Here is a 24,514-nt window from a genome sequence, read left to right as displayed (position 1 = left end):
CAGATTGCTGCAAGAAACTGTTGGCAGAAATGTGTCTCGCATCAACCACATACACCTGTGCAAATTCAATCAAGGCCAGTCTTAATTTTCAATCTCTCTGCCGAATTCATACTTGGCTGGCTGTGACTTGTGAGCATTAAAGTCGACTCTGAGTATAATGAGTATTGATTTTTATTTTTTTATTTTTTATTTTTAGCTCAACAGTAGGTCTGGCACACTGGATGAAAGGCTGTGACCTGGACTCTTGAGTAAATGGACTGTGACAGACACTGTACATCCACATGAGTGTCCTTCAAGCACGGACATGTTGTTAAGCTGCCATCAGTGTGCATGGAGTGACAGCGGCTGAACCCTTTACTGTCCATCATACCCCCCCCCACACACACACACACACACACACACGCACACACACACACACACACACACCCTGCCCGCCCCATCTGCTTCCCATCTCTTTAATGCATAGTCACAAATACAAACACTTGAACTGGAGCACACATGCAAGGTCAGCAGACGAGGAAAGTCTAGCAAACATGTATGTGTGCGGTGCAAAGATGGAGGGATGAGTGTTGGATAGGGATAAGGGAAGGGATAGAAAGAGAAATGGGTGGAAGAGTGGAGACGTACGAGTAAGGAGAGGGTGTCTGTTTTATCTCCCCGTGCAGTTTAAGAGCGTTACCATTTATGGTGGAGCTGATGGAATAGTTGTGTTTCTGCCAACTATGTGACATGGCCCATAGTCTGTTTACTCGGGAAGGTCAACCTCTTTCTCATTTTACATAAGAAACTTCCTTTAGTCTTTATGGCCACGGAGCCCGTCACTCTCTGCCTCACATCCCTTTTCTCCAGCTCTCCGGCCAGTCCCTCCGCTCCCTTGATGGATGACACCGGTGCCAATATAGTTTGAAGGAAAGTCAAGAGGCGCCGCGAAAACAACAACAACAAAAAAATAGAGGTGTAAGAGGAATAGTGGGGTAAAATGTGCAGCGCTTGTTTATAAAATTGATTGGTGTTGCTGTTATAGGGAAAGCTTTTTAGCACCGATATGAATATTGATTCGGTGTACAGCTCTTACATGAGCACAAGGCGATCGGAAGTCACTTGTGCCACTTGGTCCACACTTCCCGCACAGGCACAGTTTAGACATTATTAACCTTGAAAGCAATTCCCTTGAAAAATAAATCACAGGTGAGTGTTAGATAGAGTGGTGCATTTTGGTGTTGTTTTCTCTCTTCACATACTGAGGGCAGTAAAGGTAACTTGATTTAGATAAGGCCATAATGTATTTCAGGGTCATGAGCTCTATTTGAAGCTTAAACGTTGCAGTTTGCAAGTAAAAGCATCAACCATCAGTAGAAATAACAACATAATGTGCAAATAGCTTTCCTTTGGATTTTTTTTAATGAAAATTTGCATTTGAAGCAAAACTGCGTGGTCGTTCTAAATGGTGGCAACTGTTTGGTCTTGCACTTAGGAGCAAATAGCTATTAGGTACGTGGTGAAAATTGCTGTAATAATTGTGTGTGTGTGTGTGTGTGTGTGAACTTTTTTTAAACTGGCTGGATTATTGTTGTATGTTTTTATGACTGTTATTCAGCCATTTCCTCCTCTCCATCCAGCCATTTCTTCCCTTCTTCCCTCCTAAATTGAGATGCGCGATCAAGTTCAGTTACTCTAAGGACTAGCCTTGCATAATAGTTTAATGTTTAATGGCTTGTTTAATTTCCGAAGGTGATGAAAACAACATATAGTGAGGGTTTATGTGTGCTGAAGGCCTCTTGATACATTCCCATGCAGTAATGTGCACATGCACAGACTTGCTTCTCCCCTGCCAAACCCAGGGAGACAGTGGAAAGGCCCTCTCGCTGTGCCTCTTGCTCAAACCAGAGACAATATTTATTCAGCTTTTATCCTGCCCTGCTGGAGGAATGTGGAGCTGGCATCCGAAGACACTGGCGTCCCTCCAAGACAGGGCTAAGAAAAGTGTTTTTCTAATTTGTACAATGGTAAGGCGTAGAAGGCGAAACAACAGCGACTAATCCTGGTTTATAGAAGGAGGGCTTTTCCAGCCCTGAAGGCCATGAAATGCAAAAAGGGAGAATCAATGAAGTGATCAAATGATGGATTCAGTTATTTGCTGGTTCAGTGAAATGTCAAATAACACGCTGCCTTTACTTAGCAAGTTCTTCTTTCAAGCTCCTGTGCCGGGTCTGTCATTTCATCTTCTGCACTGGGAAAATATGCTAACTATTAGTAGAGAAATTTCTTGACATAAGCATCAGGGAAAGTTTATAACATTAGCGGTGACTGAAGTCTGGACACTAGATCATCCATATGAAATTCTGAATTTGCCATTTTACGTTCTTGTGCAATGATATCAGCTGACAACTCCACAGTTTTTTCATAAAAATGTCACAAAAACTCAATACATAATACATAAATGGAGTGGAGTGGAAAGAGAAAAATATTTGGCAAATTGTCTGAGGAGGACATGTGTGCTGTCTCTGTAACAAATTGCTAGTTTGGCAGCTTAACAGGCTGTACAGTTGCAATAGTTAATCATAATCCTGTATATAAAAAGAAAGGACTCCAAAACTGAACCCTGTGGAACACCAGTACTATTCTCATCTAACTCCTGTAGAGAATTAAATTAAATATACCCTTATTTCCCAAAACCACAGACTGTGTGTTAAATATTTGTGGTCTGCAAACTGACTTTGGTTGCACATGGGCTCTATAGCGTAATGGTCAACCATGTCAACCAACACTGTGGAAACATCCAGAATGTCCTATTAAATATCTAATTATTGCCTCGAGTGGTTCTAGTCTGGTAACATGTGATTTGGATGTCATTTGGACACAGAAAAAAATAACCTCTGCACACAATGGGATAGTCCAATAGCCAATCAGAGGAATACACAAATTTAACTCCACAGTGCTCAGAAAATGTGCTTCACTCTGTTGCCGTTACTCACCATATAACGGCCATCCAAATGAATTGATGCTGGAGCACAGTGAGTTCCCAATGGAGAGGTTCCACGTCAGTTTTCAGCCACTAACATTTTGTGAAGCTGAACTTTCTTCCAGGTTGGGGCACTGGTCTAAAATTTCAAAACCTCCACGCATTCCACATCAGACACCGTCATCCTTATTATTAAATCAGAGACAACCTTAGTGGTGAGTGCTTAGTGCTCCATTTCATGCTTGAAATTTCCTCCTCTGTAGCATGCCATTTGATTAAAGTACCAGAACGAGAGAGAAAGACATGGTGCTGCATCATTGATAGTCTAGAGCACAGCATCCTGTTTAGATTAGATCACATCAAATTAGGTGACATTACATTAGTGCTAACCAGATTACGCTATTCCTCATCTAACACACTTTACCTCCTAATGCTCCTGCAGCCTCATTACCCAGGAAAAAGCCATAGAAGGAAGCAATTATGGAAAAGAAAAAAAAAAAACTCTTTCTCAGTTACACACCCATGCACATGGATGCATTAATCTCCCTTTGCGCACAACACACACCTCACTGGCCATTAGTCAATTAAGAAGTTTCTCCTGTTTGATAAGCTAATGACTGTGAATGACGCTGGCGTTTGTGCGTGGGTGGGTGTATTCTTCTACCTGTGTCTTTTGTGTACTTCGGTGTGTACTACTATGTTTCAGAAAGGCTTTTATGGTCTCCTTCTCTTGCAGTAATGTTGCATTATGTCTGAGGAATGTCTAATATACAAGCTGGAACAATAGCAGAGCAGAAACAGTGGGGGAAAAATAATGACCTGAACCTCAATCCCAGGGCCAGATGTCTACAATCCAAGTCTCACCTCATAAAATGTGTACTTCTTGTTCTGGCTTATCAACAGCATCCATTATAGAGCTGTACGGTTGTGTCATGGTTATAAGTGTGAGTCTGTGCAGAACTTTGTACATGCAGCATGTGTGCGTACGTGGTAATGGGTGCGGGAGCCGAGCTCACTGTGTGGGTTTGTGTGTGTGGCCTGTGGCTGCACGAGTGGTTATCAGTGTAACTTCTGATACACCTCAAAGAACGTTCACGCTGTGTACACGGACATAAACGCGTCTGTTCTGACATAAACGCGCGTGAGGGCATCATCTGTGAAGAACACACAAACATCTGAGTGTCCCTGCGTTTGTTTACCCTTTGAACTTACCTTAATCGCACAACGCGTGTGTGTGTGTGTGCGCGCATATGAAAGATTTGCCGCCGGCGCGTTCGTCAGCTCACAAATGAATGGGCACAATAAAGCAGCAGGATCAAACGAACAGGTTCATCTGTGTCTGTGAACACCGGAGACAGACGCGGGAGACGCAGACAATAACGGAGAGGTGAGATGAAATGGAGAAAAGCTTGTTTTTCAGGAAGCGGGGTTCGCTGGTCGAGCTGAACTACAGACTGTGGGTGCTTGATTCTTTTATTACAATGTCTCTGGTCTGTTCATACCATTTGAGGAAGATATACTATTAGATTGTGTACACTAAAATGCATCACAAGTACACACCTTTCATAGCGCTGTAACAAATCAAGCCTACTGCTAGCTAAAAACTAATTACCGCACTGGTTCCCTAATTATTTAGGATTACCTGCTGTTTCAGTGGACCATTTATTTTACGATAGCATTGGTAACAAATGTCTATTTGATGAAGCAAGTTGCGTTTATCCTTGCTCATTTGATACATTGAACATTGACCAGGCTAGGTGGTGAATTGGTTAGTGCTGTCACCTCACAACAAGGACACCTCTGGGGCCTTTGCATGTTCTCCCTGTGCTGTGGTTTCCTCCCACATCCCAAAGACATGCTTGTTTGGTTATAAGGTGATTACAAATTGGCGGTAGGGGTGGATGTGAGTGTGAATGGGTGTTTCATTGTGTTAGCCCTGTAATGAACTGGCGACCTGCCCAGGGGGAACCTGTCCTCTTGCCCAGTGATACAGCGATACAGTATAATCTGTAATGGACAATGAATGGATGGACTGATAAAAATACTGAGTGTTGATGATAATATGCTTCCTTTGGGCTGAATACTAAATGTGAAATCTCAAAAAGTAAGCCCGGAGTCACCGCTACAAGGCTTTAGGTGAAAATCAGAGAGAATTTAAAAAGACTCACTGTTACAAATGTTATATGTCAGTGACAGTCTGGCAACAACTTCTTAGAGAAATAAAGACCAGTCAAGTGTACTAACAGTTACAACATCGTCATCTAAATATTGCCATTCCCGGACATGCCTTTCTTTTAAAGACAACACTACAGATTGTTTTGCTATCATGCCTAAAGCATCTTAAATTTGATAGTAATTCTTATTAAATTCCGCAACTTTACTCATCTTGAGCTTAATTTAGTCGAAGGTCATTGGGTTAATCTAACAAACAGTAAAGCCTGTGGTGGGTAGGAATCCACTATAAGGGTTTGAGTCCTGGGATAAACAGAAGATTGGTGTCGATAGGTGAGAAGAACAGGGGTCAATACATTCTCACAGTTCCTGATTGCCCCAGAGATCCGAGCAGGTTAATGCAAAACCCTCTGGTTCAATACATTGTATGCGCTTAACAATTGATTTATTTTCAACTTAAAGATTGCTGCTGACAGAATTTTTCTGACAAGCAGTTAATGCTGATTCCAGTAGTTGCAGTCGTTTAAATCAGAAACATAGCAGTTCAGAAAACACCCGGGAATTCATACAAGCCATATGGTCATCTCAGATCCTGTTACAACCCATTTTTCATCCACCGTTCTGTTGAAAGCAGCAGTCATAGCGAGATGGAATTTATCAAAATCCAGTGTCATTCACTTTGGAAGTTTCAGGGTTATGATACCGTTTTAGGCCTTGTTGCTGTTGGACTCTTATCTTTGCCTTTGGGCCGAATACTAAATTTATGTCTTGTGGGAGTAATGACTTATTACCAGGCAACGGCTTGTGAGTGTTTACTTTTTTCCAGACTCAGATAAGCTGTCAAGATCCTCTTATTGAAGTTTTCTGCCGGTGATAGCTGTCTTTGACGAGTTTTGCTCCAGCCCACATGTACTGAGTAAATGACCCACTTCAACTTTCAGATTTAAAAAGTCCTGACGTGCTACCGTTATGTAAATGGTTTCATCTTTTCTTTTCTTTTTTCTAACCCAAAATTAGGAAGAACTTAATATTACATTGGCTATTGAAAGAATAGACTTAACTTAGCATAATAACTGGAAAAAAAGGTGTCATCTAATGTAAGGTGTGTTTCTAATCATTTTATTACAGTAGAAGACGTAGCAGTAGTGTCACACTGACACAAAAACAATGGTGCTCACAATAGTTTTAGTGTAGTAAATGGGTAAAAATGAAGAGGCATCTTTCTGTTGGTTTGGACAGACACTAAAAAATATAAAGAAAGAAAACTATCTTGTGATAAAACAGAGCAGTCTGTCGTAAAGATCTGGTTTGAGAAAGAAATCTGATGTCCCTTGAGTCTCAATGTGACCTCGAGTTCCCAAACTGATCAAGTATCTGTGGGATGATCCACACAATCCAGACCCCCTCAACCCAAAGGACCCAAAGACCCCCCCACTAACAACATTGCCTGATGTGCTCCTCCCCAGAAATGTAGCTACGCATTGCGTGATGCTGTGATAGGTCTGCTTGGTAATAGCGTGTTTCCACTTTGGATTTCCGACTACTTCTTCAGCTCTGCAAATTTCAAATTGACAACAAGCATTTGTACGACTCCTCTTTGGCAAAATTTCAGTAAATTGTCGGCGTGAATTTCAGTCACCCTAACCATAACCCTAACCCTAACCTGGATGTTTTGGTTATTATGACCACTGTTACCACTGCTCAGCAAAGAGCACCAGATGAAGCTTACGTTCCCCTAGCATGTTCAACTCAGATTGGTTCAAGTTAGGCCACTGTAACCACCATATTTCCTACGTGACTTGAAGCAGTGACAGTTTTTCATAACAACCGACTGCTTCGGTTTCTAAAGGGCTCTAGACAAACTGGTGCCATGACGCAACCAGTGATGCTAATCTCTATACTCCTTGTGTATCTGTGGCGGTGTTGAGTAATGGCTGCTTAAACGGTCCTGGTGTCTAGTGATTAGTGACGGCCCACCAGGACAGCCCTTGTGTCACGCACCATGTTTACATTACATTACATTACCCCCTGGTTCAGCCCGGGGGAATGTTTTTGACTATGAATTTATACAGACACACACAGTGAGTTGTTGAGACAAAACAGACAGTTATATATCCAGAACATGCACCCACACACTTACATATTCATGATGGATACCGTGCAGACACTAATCAGGCCTTCAGCATCCTCCATCCTCTGTGTCATGCCACTGTAATGTGTGTGTGTGACAGCCCGTTTGAGTTGTGTAAACTGTTTATTGCGTGGAGATGAAAGGCCTGATGAAGCCTGTCTGGGGTGTCGCACAGTCCACCGGCACATAACAGCATCCCCTCCACTCCCCGTCCCCTCAGCTCCTTTCTCCCTCTGATAATTGTGTACACTCTCTATAGAAGTCCAATTTGCATACCGTGTCATATTTGGATGTGCCGAGCCTTTTATCTTTTGGGATTGTGTTCTTCCTCTTGTGCCTCTTGTCTCACTGCGGCTTTTACTCCCTCCTCTCAAATGCTCATACGCGCACGTCATTTGTTTGATCGAGATGTGAGCGGCGGGCCAGTTCTCTGATGGGCTTTTGAGCGCGTCAGCACGGTGATCGGGGTGCGCCCTGGTGCCAGATAAAGGTTGTATGGTTTTATTGTGCGTGAGCGTCTAGCAGCGGACGATTTGTCATATTTGAACTGTATTTATTCGTTGGCAAATTGTCTTCATGCCGTAATCATGCTAACACCAATACCAAAGAACAAACGTACGCTGATCAGGCGTAAGATTATGACCACTGACTGTAGAAGTAAATAACTTTGACCATCTTGAGACAATTCAAAGTTCTGCTCAGAAACTTTTGGACCTGCCATTCATGTGGATGCTACTTTGACATCCACCACACACCTAGACCAGACCCAGCACCCCCTCCCCAAATTCACTAGATCCCCAACTGATCGAGTCTGTGGCTGTGGTATCCAAAGGCCCATGTCCATTCTCTGATCTGGATGCACAAGGGAGATCTACAGAATATTAGGAAGGTGGTCATAATGTTATGCTTGATCAGTGTACGTCCTCTACATAATAACGCACAAATGACCTCCTGTTCTTGTCTCTGTCTCTCCAGCCTGAAGAGTTGACCAACGCCCTGGAGATCAGTAACATTGTTTTCACCAGCCTGTTCTCCCTGGAGATGCTGCTGAAGGTTTTGGTCTACGGTCCTTTTGGCTACATCAAGAACCCCTACAATATCTTTGACGGCATAATTGTTGTCATCAGGTACGGACTCTCTGGCAACAAGAAACACATGAAATCTTGCCGTTCTCTCTATTTCTATATTTAAAATGATGCCACGGGGAACAAATAGCCTGAGGGCCCTGTTCCGTGCTCCTATTCATCTCCCTCCTGATGTTTTCGTCTGTTTCCAACACTAAAGTGTGTCAGGGCGTGAAAGTAAAAATTAACATAAAAAAGGCCACGCAAAAGTTTTAAATGTAAATTGTGTTTGCTGAAGCAAAAGAATTATCTAATGCTTAAGTCACTAGTGTGAATAATTGTTCCCCTGAATTTAATGGCTAGTTGTGGCATATTTAATAGGAACAACTGCAACCAATGCTTCCAATAACTGAAGATTAGACTCTGTCGTCACCGCATTGGAATTTTCACTCACTTGTTCTTTTCCATATTGGAGGATTCAATCTTCTCTTTCCAGGTTCTGCTACTGGTTAAAACCTCATTTATTTAAGTTTTGTTTTATTCCCTTTTAGCCATTGTCCTATGCTTTAGATTGGTATTTTGCTACATAATCCACGTGGGCTTGCTGAGCTTCAATTCACAGACATGTGATTTAATTTTAATCAAAGTAAAATTGATGATTTTCTCAATGATAACCAGTGGCCCTGAAGTAGCAAAGCATCCCTACAGCATTATACTGCCCCCTCCATGCTTGTCTGTAAGTATAATGTTCTTCTTGTGGAATGTTTGTTTGTTTTATGACACATGTAACAGGACTCCTCTTGCTTAGCTTGCTACTTCTCTATCAGTACAAAATTCAAATCCCAAATTCAGCCTAGATTCACTGTTCTTCTCCTGTTTAAGCATCGGCCCTCTTGTTCTCCTACATTTTTGCACGGTGTCTTTCAAATACTCCCTGACCTTTATTGAGGTGAGGGGAGTCTGCAGTTCCTTGGATGTTTTACTTGGCTCATTTGTGACGTCTTGATGAGTCGTGGCTGTGCTCTCGGAGGAATTTTGGACGGTTGGGCCACTTCTCTACCATTCTTCCAAGTCTACTCCATTTGTCATCACCGTGGATCTCTAAAAGCTTTGTAACGCAGCCCAGAATGATGTATCTCAGTCACCTTCTTCCTCATCTGCTCTGGAATTTCTTTTCATTTTATTTATAGTGTGCTGCTTGTGAGATCTTTCAGCTGACTTCCACATTTTTGAAAACAGTCTTTTAAAGTGAAGATCCATTTGAAATGGGTTGGCAAGACGTATCGCTATGCGTATCTTGATTTAGCTCCAACCAGTCATCAATGCAGCTTGATTTTGCTTTGGATTTAGCAAATAAGGGAGTAAGTACTTTTCTTCCACACAGGTCTAGTTGGCATTGGATGAACTTTGCACTTGAATGCGCACACGTACCATTTAAATATACCTGTGGACATCATTATAGAAGTAAAACATAGGGCTGTAATCTATCCTCAAAGACATTATCCCATAAAAGAGTCAGATTAGCTTTCCATTCTGCAAAATTGGCCCACAATCATCCCTGAACAATAATAATACCATCACAAATATTCCAGAGTGGGTCTCAAGTGAAATGGTCAAAAAAAAAAAAAAACAGCCTCTGCTGAGAGCAATACTGCTCTATGTGGTCTGGTAGTGATATGTTGTGGGAGACAAGTAGATGCATGATTACAACAATGGCTTTCAATTTCTGATGAATGCTTTCTTGTTTTTATTTTCTAACCATGTATGGGAGATTTGCAGATAAATGCTGTGGTACATTTGGACATGGGGTAATTAACCATAAATAGTTCAAATCCTAAGTTTAAGCATGCGGCAGAAAAGGTGTCACATCAGATTTTGAAACCCACAGAGAATCGGTGCCGGATCCCTATTTAACTCTGTGTTGCGTTTTAGATTCTTTCAGCTCATTGTTTTGTTTACACAACCCACAACCTTATTGTTACTATTCACTCTTGTAGCTCTCATTGAATTTTTTGACACCACCGCACTGGACGTTAGCTACAGACTAGAATTTAGTATGGCATTGAATTGTCTATCAGGAGATGGTGGAGAACAAAACTGAGCTAAAAGGGTAAACATTCTCACAATTTCAGATGAATGCTAGCATTAGTGATTAGTGAGTCGCAACAGCGTGCTCAGGGGAGATGTTACCACGTTAGTGCTGTGTTCACTAACCTCCTAGTGGCTACAGAAATAAATAAGTCCTACTTTAATGAATTAATCAAGAGAAAATAAACCTAAGAAAGCACATCTAAAGCATTAAAAGTGTTTTTTTGTTTGTTTGTTTGTTCTGTCAAAAACTGAATAATATAACTAATTATACTTTTTAATTTAACGTGACTTTCATGTGTGTGTCTTCTCTTCTGACAGCGTGTGGGAGATCGTGGGTCAGCAGGGTGGGGGCCTGTCAGTGCTGAGGACCTTCCGGCTGATGCGGGTGCTGAAGCTGGTCCGTTTCATGCCGGCCCTGCAGAGGCAGCTGGTCGTGCTGATGAAGACCATGGACAACGTGGCCACCTTCTGCATGCTGCTCATGCTCTTCATCTTCATCTTCAGGTAGGATAAGGGAAAGGGGCACTCACACACACACACACACACACAAACACACACAAAAAAAATGTAGGGAAACCACATCACAGTAAGAAACAAAGCTGAGGAGGGTGCACACAGCTGCACAAAAAGCACAAAAGTGCATGATATGCAGACATTGGTAGATCAGAACATGGCAACTTCTGCAAGGAGCTATGCACTTATCTGATAGACAAAACTCTTTCTATTATTAATTTTAGTTCAGTGCAATATTAGAAATGATGCTAAGCTGTGGAGGGAAACAGTTAAACCGTCACTGTGCCTGCGTCGCGTGTCGGATGTATCTAAGCTATTGCTTCCTCACTTCGGCAACTTTATGGGTGTACATGCTGATGCAAGTATCCGAACACATAAACAGCCTCAACCTTCCAAGAGCATTGTGCATGCGTACATAAACAGCCCTCCGTTTGACTGAAGAGTTGCCAAGTTGACACAGCGGAGGGCCTGTTCGTTGATCCCACAGCTCCAGCGGAGCTCCAGTGTCTGTGTTTCCGAATAAAAGCCCACCGCTGGCTCACTGTAGTCTTTTCTTCCCTCTGTCCTGTGTCCTCGTCTCCCTGCCGTCGGTGTACACGTTTTGGCTGTGCTACTGTATCCTCGGTGCTTTCCATGATGTTGACATCAGAGCTCTGCCGGGACCGTACCATCTGTTTCAGCCATCCTGGAGCTGCTTGTGACTGAGGATAACTCATTATGACTCCGACCAGACAGTTCTTTGATGGCAATGAATGGTGGATAAAAATAAGTTAACGGCAACATCTGAAGTGCCAGAAAGTTAAGAGGTTCATCCTCTTTTTCTTTCATACATAATTTAAAGTAAACTGCAACAACAGATGAAACGTTCCACCCCTGTTGCCTTTGTTTACTGTGTGATATTTTGTAAAGGTTGTTGGTGTGCCGACTCAACAATGTTAGACTTAGATTTAAATAAGACTGCTAGTCTTAAAGAGCGACCTTTAAACACGACAAACAGTAGTGGATGCTGTGACTGACCATTCATTTGTGGAGTGGATTTTTAAAATATGTGTATTTGCTTCAGTCCTGGGAGTTACCTGAAAAGCCGATGCTCTTCGCGAGTTAAATATGAAGCAAAAGCCAGGAGTGATCATCAGTAGCTTAGCATGAAGAAATCATTTATTACATCGGAACACTGACACAATAACGTGAAATCACCTCCTGCTTGTATAGAACATTTTTGAGACAGACTGGAAAAAAGCCTTTTACAAAACCGCAAATTGATTTTTCGGTGCAGTGAGTGCGTCACAGATTAGACGCAGCGAGTCCGTACATTTTGGAGATGCTTGTCCAAAGGCTAACAAAAATCCACATACAGAGTTCAGCTAAGCTAATTGTTCTCTGTCTACATGTCCATGCGTGGGAACAGTTTGTCTTCATGTGTACTGTACTTTTGAGCTTTAATTCCTGGACAGATGACATGTGATCTTACAACAAGGCACGAGGTGTCACTGTCATGACTTGTGGCGCTCTCCATGGTGCTGAACTTAACCTGGTACAAGCACTGTACAGCATGTCTGCCTCGGTGCATTATGGGCCAATTGATGTGAGCCAGTAATTCCACATTAGCAGCTTTATGTCGTCACAAAATTTGTGATCACATTTCTATTCGAGCCTTTGCAGTTCATGCAGTAATTGTCGTTCATGTTCAGAATTCCACAGCTTTTTTTTTTATTATTATTATTTTTGCGAGGAGCCCTTACAGTCAAAACAACATTTTTTTTTTCCAATTTGTTTGTACAATATCTAATGGGTTGGCCTAAAGTAAACACTTATTCTTCCTCTTCCTGTTTGTTTTACCCCCTTCCCTCCCTCCCTCCCCCCCTCCTGCATTAGTATCCTGGGGATGCATCTGTTTGGCTGTAAGTTTGGGTCCGAGAGGGATGGAGACACCCTGCCAGACAGGAAGAACTTTGACTCTCTACTCTGGGCCATAGTGACAGTCTTCCAGGTGAGCGTACACCCTCTCGTCCCTCCTTCTCATGCTAAGCACGCCAAATATTCACATTCAACTGTTATGGTCAATTTAGCTGCTGCTTTATGTCTGCCCTCACGGTGTGTTGAGACGGTTTGAATTAAGCAGGAGGATGTCCTGAGGGCATGCACATTAATTCACCGTCTGGATGCTTCGACTGCTCTCGTGTTCAGGCTGTGTCTTTTGGAGTGCCTTCAGGCAGCTAACCTAAGATCTTCAGTATTCATCTGTGATGACTGCACCTGTCTAAATGTTGTCCAGGAAAAATAAAATGTATCAACTCACTTGTCCCTCAAATAGATGCTTTTGTCTATCACTTTCATTTTTTTCCCCCCGATTTCCATTTTCAAGTACTTTACACAGATTAGCCTGACTTCTTTCATCATGGCAGTGGCATGGATTAATGAATCAACTCGAAGCAGGGTGTGCATGGTTAAACATGTACTGTATCACTCTTAATATAGCAACCATTCATAATTCAGTGAAACGCCCAGAGACGATGTAAAGTGTCATCTTGTTTCTCTACTTAGAACATTGTACTGACATGCCTGTAGGAATATAGCTTCACAGATACAAGAAATGCATTGATGATGTGTTGTAATTTAGCAACTTTAAGCCACAGGGAAAGTTTGCCATTCTCTGAATACACTGTTGATGTACGGTTTGCGGTAGGCAGCATTAAATGTGTTATGGGGTCTATAGTTGCTATTACAAAATATTCCAAAATGTGTCTACCTGAGGGCCCCCTTTTGAATCTTTATTAAGTGGCCCTCAATCAATTATTTGCTTTTCCTTTAACCCACAAAGGTCTAGGGTTTTGTGAAAGTTATCCAAAAGATGAATAGTTAATACACAATGTTACAGTAAGGATTAGATTTTCAAATGTCTGCCACAGATTTAATTTGACATCAGCTCTCTGTGTTCAAAGAGTTTGGACAGTCATTCCAAAAACAAAAATACGATGACGGAAATGTAAGAAGTAGAAACTAGTTAGGACTAATTTAAGCTACGAGTGAATAGCTTAGTATCAACCGTTGCCAAATGTCTCCTTGAATTGAACATATCGCCTATGCAGTATTTCCCCTCAATGTCAGGCATTAAGGCTATCTGATTTAATGCTACTACTGACTCTCTCCCACTTCTAAAGTCCAGACAATGCCAATAACACCAGTTTCTACTTTGTTCTGATAATGTTAAAACTAAACGTTCAACTGTTTCCGAGATTGAACAATTACGTAAACTCAGAAGAACTTAGAAATAGCTTCACACTATTGGCTTTATATTATTATGTTACCATATAGTCAATAGTAAAGACTATTTGCAAGATTTTAGTCACAGTGTTTTGAACTGACCCATGGAGCTAACATTAACTTAACTTGCTGGCATCATTTAAGAAAAGATTTAAGAAAAAGAGCACGTCAATATCCACCTGATAAAAAGGGGCGCCGATAGTTTTCAAAATTCTATAAACTCCTCTATTAAAGTCTTTGCAGTGAGAAACTGCTTGTTGCTCCAAAATAATATGAATTTATCCTGTGAGTGATTTTCTGCCCTTTCATCCTGTCCAGATCCTGACCCAGGAAGACTGGAACAAGGTGTTGTACAACGGCATGGCCTCCACCTCTCCTGTAGCCGCCCTCTACTTCATTGCGCTCATGACCTTCGGCAACTACGTTCTCTTCAACTTGCTGGTGGCCATTTTGGTGGAGGGATTCCAGACCGAGGTAGACGTTGCCGTGCAAAACGTATATGTACTAAGAATATACAGCTGGAGCAACTGAGACAGTGTTTTATTTTTTTCTGAACTTCAGTCCTTTTCCCCTGAAAGCATGTGAAGGACAAGGACAGAAATCATTTCAGTTGTTCAGGTCAGCTTGTTCTCGCTGGCCTCCGGGTCTTTTATTTATTTTTAATTCATTTTATTTGACTTTCTTAAAATTAGGTTTTAAGATTCAGTCTCACATCAACATTAATAGATGGGTTTGCACACACAAATTCAGGAACACTTTAAGCGTTAACCTGTCCTTGCACTCTTTGCAGCGGGTTGAATGAGGACATGAGATCACACTAGTCGTATTATTTAATTTATCTTCACCTGTTCATCTTCATCTCCCTTTCTGCTGCAAGCCTCTCGTCCTCCCACTCCTTCCGAGCACATCATGAGAAAACTATGTCCGCTGACTAGACTGCACCCAAATCCCCTTGTTTCATCTGTCTCATGCCCCCGTTCCTCCCTTAATGCGCAACTTTTTAATGCCGTAAAACAAAAGTGATACCTTATCCACCACCGCACTACAGCTTGCTGGTTTAAAAGAGCAAGCGACAGCAAAACGAGAGAGAAGAAAGTGGATTAATGGTTGCTCTTTAGAGAGAGCAGCTGGGGAAAACTGTTTTGTTTTCAGCTGAAGAGTTTCAGAGCCACAGGAATTAAAGTTGAAACTCTTTGAGAGAACAATCTTGGGTTTTCAGCCAGGGCTTTATTTGAGACAGAAGGCGGTAGATTAATGAAGTAAATCAGTATGGAGCCCATCTCCACGTGTCTGCTTGTCTCCTCCGTTGCCTCCTTCTTTAAGGGGCGACAGCACCTTCGCTTTGATCTCTGATGCTCTCTAGCTCTGTGACTGGGAGGACAGAGAACACAGGGGGGTGCCAGGGAGAGAGCTTGACAGCGTTATAAAATATGGATTAACTGGAATGGATTTCTCCTGCTATCGCGCTTATCTGCTGCATAAATATCAAGCGGATGAGACCACAAGAGGAAAAGAATGTGTTTCCAGGGTTCTGCTAAAGGTTCTCTATGCCTGTAGGATGACAGATCCCTGACGCTGTTGTGTTTTTCAGGGGGTATCCACATTTGACAGCCGAGCCTTCCTTAGGCTATAGCCATGGAAACACACCTAATTCAGTCGGTAACGACTGATTCTGTATGTATGAATACATAAGTTGCCTTATGTCTTGTAAAATGAAATGCTAGCTTGGGATATTTCAACTGACACAGAGATAAGTCACAGCAAGAAAGTATGTGACATTAAGCTAAGGTGACCAGATTTCATGTATTTTGACATATTTATTCGTATTCAAACATATTGAAACTGCTATGTGTGTATATCAATAGCAGCAGCTACCGTAATAAGTGTTGTTGCAGTCTGTGCAAAACATTTTTTTTCTCATTCATAAAACTCTGAAATCTGGGACATTTTCAGGGACAGCTTTAGCCGGGGGACAGGTCATCCAAAACCGAGACTGTCCCCAGAAATTGGGGATGTCTGGTCACCTTACGTGAAGCGATTAAGTTTTCACTGTATCTTTTATAAGATACTTTAAAAAGCTTGCTTCCGAAATGGCAGCCACTTAGTTGTAAACATATTCGTTGACAGTCACATGACATGCGTGACTGCTGTTGCTCTTTTGTCCATCACCACAAAAAGCCCATTCAAACAATTTGACAACAGAACAACTCCAGACCAACTTTCTGTTACAAAAATAGGAGAATTCAGTCTGACTTCCAGGCTAACAAAATGATAAATACTTTACTGGTAACAGCATTGTTTTGTGTATGTTTTAACTGTCAGTTAATTTGGCATCAACTCATGAAAGAATGACAACCAATGCTAAAAAGATGACCACACTAGCAAGCTAGGTTAGCATTGCCTTTCCAGATTCATTAAAATATATATGTTAACGGTAAATTACTTATTACTCAAATGTGAGAATGATCAATTTTAGTCATGAACCAAACAGATAAATATTACATTCTGGGATTTCTCCTAGCAGACATTTGATACTAGCATAAATTGCTAAACAGTTACCATACACTCCCTCTTCAACACCAAAATTTAAACACACATAATTAGCATAGACTAGCATAATTTGTCATTCAGCTGCTAAAGCTTTCTTCAATCGGTGTGGACCAAAGACAGAGCTAAAATGAATGTATATTGGTGGGATACTAATGTAGCTAGTTCGCTAGTTTACTCAGTATTGTGTTCACAGTTTGTTTCCATTTCTCCCAAGTGGCAAAAATACAATATAACTTCAACTGCACAGAATAAGCTAGCTGCTAGCAGTTGTTGCTAATGCTACTGCTAATTGGACACAATACTATGAATGAATACAGCTCTGGCTGTATTTCCCTTGAACACAAATTGCTTCTGATTTCAGTTGTGTACAAACACAATATGGAAGATTAGCGTTAGTCAAGCTAAATAAACCCTAGAGATACCCGCCCAACCATATGAGGAAACCACCAAGGTTCTGTTCCCCGCGTCTCCCGTAATGAGACGGAGCCGTCGGCTTAATTCGCCCTCTCCTTTTTTTTCTTTTTTTCGACTTTACATCCTTTTCTGCAAACACTAAGTTTATTTTTAGTCAGCCAAACTTTCCCTGCGTCAGGGTTGCTAGGTGACGGGCTCTTGAATGACGTGAGCCAAGCCTGGGGAAATGCGACACACACACACACACACACACACACACACACACACACACACACACATCCACATGCAGAAAAGCGCTTCTCACGTCCATGTTGCTTTGGAAATAAAGGCAGCGGGGAAATCATCTTATAGATTTTCTATAGTTGCGTTTGCCTGCTTTTGTTTCCCTGATTGAATTCCTTCCTGTGTCCAATGCATCTTCCCCCATTCTCCTCATCCTCTTCTGATATCTGCGCCTTTCTCTTATTGTGTCTCTTTGTCAAGTTGTGACAGTGTGTCCATGTGACAGAATCCAATATCCACTGCAGAGAGTGCAACCACACTGATTTGTCTCTTTGCGGAGGCCTTTTAACAGAACGGTGACAGAAGTCGTTCTTTCTTTTTATTGCACCTCTCACTGTGACCATAAGCATACATTTTACACCCAAGCACACATGCGTCAGACGCAGAGGAATGCTTCCACGCCCAGCACAATGCATCCCGAACGCTGCACAGCCGTACAACAAGTCATATAGGACGTGTCCTGCTTTCGGAACATATGATACCGTCATACACACACGAGTGGAGTACCTGCAAGGTAAAACATGGCTGTGCTTCACCTCTACTCTTTGCCGCCCTGAGTTCTCACGCTTTCAACCGAACCAGCTGCCGGAGTGCAGATGTGCAGCGCAGGCTGCACACTGCGATCCGGGACAGCTGCTTTGACATGTTCTCGTTGCTTGGTGACATGCCAATGTTCCAACAGGCTGAACCTTTAACCTTCTCCTTCTGCTCTTGTCTACTGCCGTGGTTCCACCTTCCGCCTTCTTTCCTGCGCGCCTCCCTCTCCTGTCCGGCTGCACCGATCACTTCCACTAATAGGAAGTGTCCAAGCGGGAGGACTTGCATGCCCAGCTGAGCCTCATTCAGCTGCCTGTAGACTCAGGGGTATGTACAGCACTGCAGCTCTGCCTTCCCCCTCCATTTAACTGACTAACCGCCCTCCCCTATCCTCCCCTCAACCCTCCCTCTCCCCTCCTTCCCTTCATCCTTCCCCACAGAGGCTTTGCAGTGATGCCATAGATCTCTCCACAGCTACAGCCTGGAGTTCTGTTCCAGACGCGCTGCTCATTAATGACTGAATAATGAACGGCGGTTTACCTGTGCTAACATTTGCTTAGTTCATTAAGCAGCTTGGTATTTTGCCAAAGACGTTACCGTAGATAACACCACACAGCTCAGAACTAACTCTGACTAATGGTGACTTAAACGGACATTTGAACCTTATTAAAAAACAAACCTATTTTCTTATTTTCCCCTGAAGGCCCTGAGTCAATGCGGTCATACTGTGGTTCAATTGTATTCACATAACTTTTTGAGGCCCTCGCTGCTGCCAATCCAATCCAATAGAGTACTTAAGTGGGAACGTCTCCAAAGCTTCAAAGCTCGAATGAACATTAATTTCTTTCGGTTGGATTACAACCACAAACGTTATCTGGTCTTGTTAAGAATGAAGTGACAAATATCATGGATATCATGTATTTAACAGTAGTCAACTGAGTTATAGCTGAAGGAATGTAAAGAGGTTGAAAAAGCACTATTTGCTAAAAAAAAAAAAAAAAAAAAAGAAAAAAGAAAGAAAAAAAAAGATATGATGTTCAATATTACAAAAAAATATATAAAAATATATGTTTTCCACACAATTACGCACAAACCTTTGTTGAGACAGGCTACAGTTTTGCAACATTTAAAACCACCTGCCTTTTCACACTGACTTAGCAAAAACAAAATAATTACACTGACAATTCTAAATGCTTCTTCTACAGTATGAACCCGTTCCCTTTGGTAATTTCATGGAAGTAACAAAGCATTGGAAAATTAAATTAGACCTTCTATTGTGGATAAATCCGCAAATTGACTGTAAACTGTCAACAGCCGTAACACCGGGGGGGAAAAAAAGAAAAAAGTTCTCCTTCTTTTGGTGACTTGAGTAAGCTGGTTCTTGTGCAAATCATGGTAACGAGATAATGTGACTGAACTGTGACTGTCAGTCAAACATGTTACCTTGGGCAAAAGACCTCCAGCGTAGCTGCCTGAGGGATGTGTCGCATCACCTGAAAGCCCTTTAACCCGCTTCCTGCCTGTTTCCCCTGCTGCTAAGACTAACTTGTGCACTGAGTTTAGCTGAAACAATATGCTTAAACACTTGCATCACTTTGCGCTGCAGCGCGCGTTTGTGTTTTCTTACTTTTTTTGCGGACTCTACGTCAAACTTCACGCTGAACGCTCACCTTCCCGCCAGCCCCTCGCTTTTTTTTTTCTTTCCAGCCTCCGGGTACGGCGCAGGCGCTGCCAAAAAAAATCTCTCCCTCTCAGGTTCTGTTTTATCTGGCTTGGAGGATGAAGTGAAGAAGAAGTACGGAATGAGAGGGTGCAGGGTGAGGGCTGTCTTTTTGGGAGGCCCCCGGCTTGGCGAGATAAATCCATCCAGACTAGAGGATGAGAGCTAATAAATGGAGGGGCGCTCAAGTCTGTTTGCATGACTCAGGCTCTTAAGACAAGGCCAGTACACTTATTGAAACAAGGCCTCTGAAAAACAGATGGTTGTAAGTCTTGTCCTCTTGTCCTCTAGTTTACCACCGCTGAATGCTATCCAAACTTATCCCAGGCTTTTTTCTAAAGGCCAAGTGTCTCAGATTGTTCTGAGTGTCTTTACAGCTCGTTGAATAACTTGGCTTGCTTGGGGCAGGCCCCAGATTGACATGGAGATTTTCGAATAGAGTCCGCTAGGCTTGTTGAGCATGCTCCCTGAGAATCTTTACACTGTATATTATGCATATATTACCAGAGGAACAACTTGTCAGCAAGAAAACGCAGGCGAACGCTCGAGGGTCCAGGCCAGCAGGAGGTGCCCCTGACAAACTTTTAACATCTGCAGTGGCAAAGTTTTCAGTGACAGCAGGAGAACTCCCACCTGACACAAGTCTGCACATTTAACCCTGTTGTAAAGTTGGTGTGCATGACTCTTTAATAGCGCAAAAGGAGCCCAATACTAAATTTCAGCCGTAGTCCCAGTTCCAGCATCGCAGTGTGAAAATAAAAACCCAGTATCTCACCATTGGGTGACTATAACTTTTAATCCAATATTTAATCAAATCCACACGATTGCACATTAAGATATCACATGAGGAAAAAAAAGTAACTGTGATGTTTTTCCTGCTTTAAATTGGCCACTGTAACAATATCAGTGTTAAGTAGTAAATGTTTATTGCCTCAAGAACTTCAAAGACAGAGTTATATTTTTATTTAATTTATTACACATTACATATTTAATAAAAAATGAAAAATTGTGATTTAAAAAAAAAATGGCCAGCTGCTCTGCCCTGTTGAGCTTCTCCTCCCCTGAGGTAGCAGTGACAAATTAAACGGGTGTCTCATTAATTAAAACCACTAATTTGTGGTTTTAATCTTAATAACTGGTCCGCCGTTGGGTGGTTTTCCATGACATTGAGTACAGACATTGCAGTAATGTTAATGGTCCCCTTTCTTCTAATGCCATCACCGGGTCAAAATTTGAATTTGCTGGATACAGTTTCAACCACACATCTGAAAAGTAACACTGCCTTACCCATACTTTTTACTGCAAAAAAACCCCCAAAAAACAAACAAGTAAACGGCAGCTGTGATATTTAACTTGAGGAAGCAGTTTGTATATTGACTGTCGTTCCATCCGACATGTCTTTTGAAACTTGCATGTGCAAATTGGAGTTTGTTTAAATTCAGTCATGCGCACACACTGGAAACTGGAAACCTCAATCTGACGATGACCCATATTTGCAGCGTCTGACTTCGGTAGACATGTGTTGTTGTGAATGTCATCATGGCCTTGGTGTTAGTTTAGAGGGTGCCACGACTAAATCCAATTCTGGTGTCAAATTCAGCGATGGTAGGCTACACATTTTTGTGGACACGCACACACACACAAACAATTACTTGGCTTCCTCTTATCAACAGCCACCCTCCGTCTACCATTTGCACCCTTTTTGAAACGATGTAATTGAGACCCCACCACCCCCCACCCCCCAACCTGTGTGCTGCTGGTGTCTATTATTGTCTGGCTATCAGCAGCAGGCCTGGTCTGGCCCATCTCCTGCTCCCGCCATCATGCCCAAATTGGGGTGGCAGAGTGTAAACAAGCTATCCAAACAACCTAGCTATTTCAGGGCCGAGGATTTCCCTCGAGCCTTCCTGCTTCAAACCTATTATCCACCACCTGCCCTTTCTCTGCTGACACCTCTAATGTCTAATACAACACATAACCCCAAACCAACTGTCAGCGTCCATACGCCAAAAGTTCCCCGTCAGAAATATAATCCATTGAGTACTTCCCAAATATTGACGGTATAGCAAGCAAAACCAAAACCCCTTACTTTTAATTAATCTGGAAGTAAACATAATGCCTGAAGTTTGTTTTAATATATTTTATCTGGACGCCAAGGCTAGATAAAGAGGAAAAACAACTTGAGAGAGAACAGCCGCACGGAGATGGAAGAAGGAAATTTGGCAGATCTGAGCTGTGGATTAATCTTTCCATTGCAGTCTGATAGTTTTATCGACTTCACCTCATGAGCCTGACGATCAGAGGATTGTGGCTGTGTAGGTCTTTGGCCAGTTTGATCCTTTGGCATGATGGGATCTAAACACGCAATTTAGATGACTTTTGATCTGCTAGTGCCACCTGCAGATGTATTAAATGTTCCTGCACATATGGTAGATTGGGCTAGAATGGAGAATACATAGGGCATACTGGATAGCAATACAATATGTAGCATATTTCCTGGAAGGAATTAGTTCTCAGTGAAGTTTTTTCTGAAATAATTAGATATTCATTGCAGTTGCATAAACACACAATGCAACTGGATCAGTTTACCTGCTACATAGTGATGCAGCAGTTTATTGGCCTTGCCAGAAAGGTGTGATATTGCAGCTGAAATTAGCTGCCTTTATATTATATTACAGAAGCCCAAGTAACAACCTGTGAAGTCTGTAAAATCCACCAGATCCCTCCAGGAGCTCCAGGTCTTTCCGTTATTTCCCCCTAATCTTTCTCTGGTCACCGTTCATCTCTAAACTTGATGAAGTAATATAAGATTAAACCCTGAGGAACAGGGTTGAGTTGGATCACATGTGAGGAAGCGTCTTCTTGACCTCACTTGGCTTCTAGGTATCATTGTGTTTTCAGGCTTAGACACTGAGAACCAGAACGCCAAGTGTTCCATTGCCAAAGCTCTTGGTGGGTAATCTGGTAAATCAGTAAATCTTTCAAAGCCTGAGTCAATTCTATTTGGCCTTTTTATGTGTGTGGCTCTCAAGGCAGAGGTGAAGGTCAGGCTGGTCTGTAACAACAGATTCCCTTGTTTGGTTTAATTTTCCTGTGATTCATACTGACCTTTACATCGACCAGAAGCTACTTCAGATACAAGCCCCCAGCTTGTTGAAGCAACCTAAACCAGGAGCAAAAGCACGGCTTTTCTACTTTACCTGTAAAAGCCAAAGAATATGAAAACCAAGCTCCCCAATTCTTAGTCTGATGCTCCTCTGGCTTGGTCCCATCACAGCTGTCTGCCTGATTGATTACATGTGGGTTGATGAGCCCTGTGGGAGGGAGGCTCTAGCAGTAGTTAAAACATTTTTTTTTTTCTTTTTAAAATTTATGTCTGGTGATATATTGTCGAGGGTGCTGTTGGCTGTGTGCTTGGTTAGCTGTATGTTTGTGTGGGTGGATGTGTGAAGATTTGTCTGTGGCATTATACCACAGACAAATCTGAAACACTCAAACATTTCTAAAGTACTCCACACAAAGCAGAGAAATCAGCAAATTATAAAAGCAAATGTAGAAACTAGTCTCTACCGCAGAGTTCTGTCCCCAAGGCTTTGAAACAGTAGTGTAGAATAGATGAAAATCATATTCAAGCTACAGCTATTAAGACATAATCAACATACTACTACTAAATATCAAAACCCAATAACAAAGAATCTAATAACAAAGACATACGTTATACTAGAACTGGGATGAATCCTGTGCAAATAGGCACTGATATGTATAGGCTTAACCGGAAGGTATGACTGGGTGTGGATATAACAAAGAGATGCCACGTCTCCAAGGAAAGCATGTACAATAAAAAATAAAACGGATCCCAAAATGGAACCTTGAGGCACATAACAAGATTAAAACTGCCAGAGCACCGAATGCATAACATGACATCCACGCAGGATGTAAAAGTAGGAAAACCAAGCTTTATGTACTGTAAACTAATACAAAATTACAAAAACTTAACAAACAAACAAAAAAAAATAATAATGACAATTAGAAGGTGAAGACAGAATCCAAGATTCAGGTGTTGAAAAAGTGAGAGTGAAAATGACCGTCTGGCAAATGAAAGAAGAAGAGACTACTAGACCATCAGCTGATTTTGGATATGTCCAAAAGATCTAAATATGAAGACGCCAACATTTGACCTGCTGATTTCCCTAGCTAAAAGTGTTTGCTAATAGTGTGCTGATGGTATAAGTATAAGTATAACTATGTAAGAATGCGATTTCAGGGAGATGGTATACAGTACATACAGAGGGTAAAATACAGTTAACAAAACACTAGAGCAACACAAGGACACAACATATTGAATTACCAAATCATTCCTTAAACCCAATTCAGTTTCAACACATCAATGAAAACTTTCTAAACTAATGATATTGTCACAGTAATTTATCACTTGGTGCTTTATGTTTCCTACCTTGAGCCAAGAACCACTGAAAATTCCCGGTAGTTCTTTAGTTAGGTAGATTCCTAGTACCTAACCTTGCCATACTTCCTAGGTTGGAGGAAAACAGTCTGGCAGAAGCGAACACATCTGCACTAAACACTTGCAATATGCACAATATCAATAACATCTCCATCTTTCTCTAATACTCGCAAGGAGTTTCAAGAAAGTCATTTGTTAATTCAAAACTAAGTGCATGATGATTAGTTCCCAAGGTTTTTATAGACACAGTTGATTCACTTTGCTACCGCAGCAGTCTGACTCAATGTGTCGGCTTTCTATTAATCCAGCATTTACCTGGAACCCTCCCGCACGTTAATGGAGTCAACGAATA

At 41.9% G+C, this 24,514-nt stretch overlaps 1 protein-coding gene across 17 annotated transcripts in view; it reads left to right on the top strand.

Moving 5' to 3' along the window:
- The window catches only part of cacna1g (calcium channel, voltage-dependent, T type, alpha 1G subunit), a 256,906-nt gene that overhangs the window by 156,734 nt on the left and 75,658 nt on the right, over positions 1–24,514 (top strand). For 12 of the 17 annotated variants that reach the window (XM_047609737.1, XM_047609727.1, XM_047609732.1 and 9 more), the window contains 5 exons: positions 8,241–8,392; positions 10,739–10,924; positions 12,809–12,923; positions 14,516–14,671; positions 18,242–18,307. In XM_047609737.1, coding sequence (XP_047465693.1) covers positions 8,241–8,392; positions 10,739–10,924; positions 12,809–12,923; positions 14,516–14,671; positions 18,242–18,307 — 675 coding nt within the window. The remainder of the gene's footprint in view (positions 1–8,240; positions 8,393–10,738; positions 10,925–12,808; positions 12,924–14,515; positions 14,672–18,241; positions 18,308–24,514) is intronic. The other 5 variants (XM_047609734.1, XM_047609733.1, XM_047609735.1 and 2 more) reach the window with 1 other exon arrangement.

Source organism: Mugil cephalus, chromosome 16 (genome assembly GCF_022458985.1).
Source record: "Mugil cephalus isolate CIBA_MC_2020 chromosome 16, CIBA_Mcephalus_1.1, whole genome shotgun sequence".
NCBI lineage: Eukaryota > Metazoa > Chordata > Actinopteri > Mugiliformes > Mugilidae > Mugil > Mugil cephalus.
The sequence above is the reverse complement of the archived record's forward strand: the minus strand, read 5'-3'. Positions and strand labels throughout refer to the sequence as shown.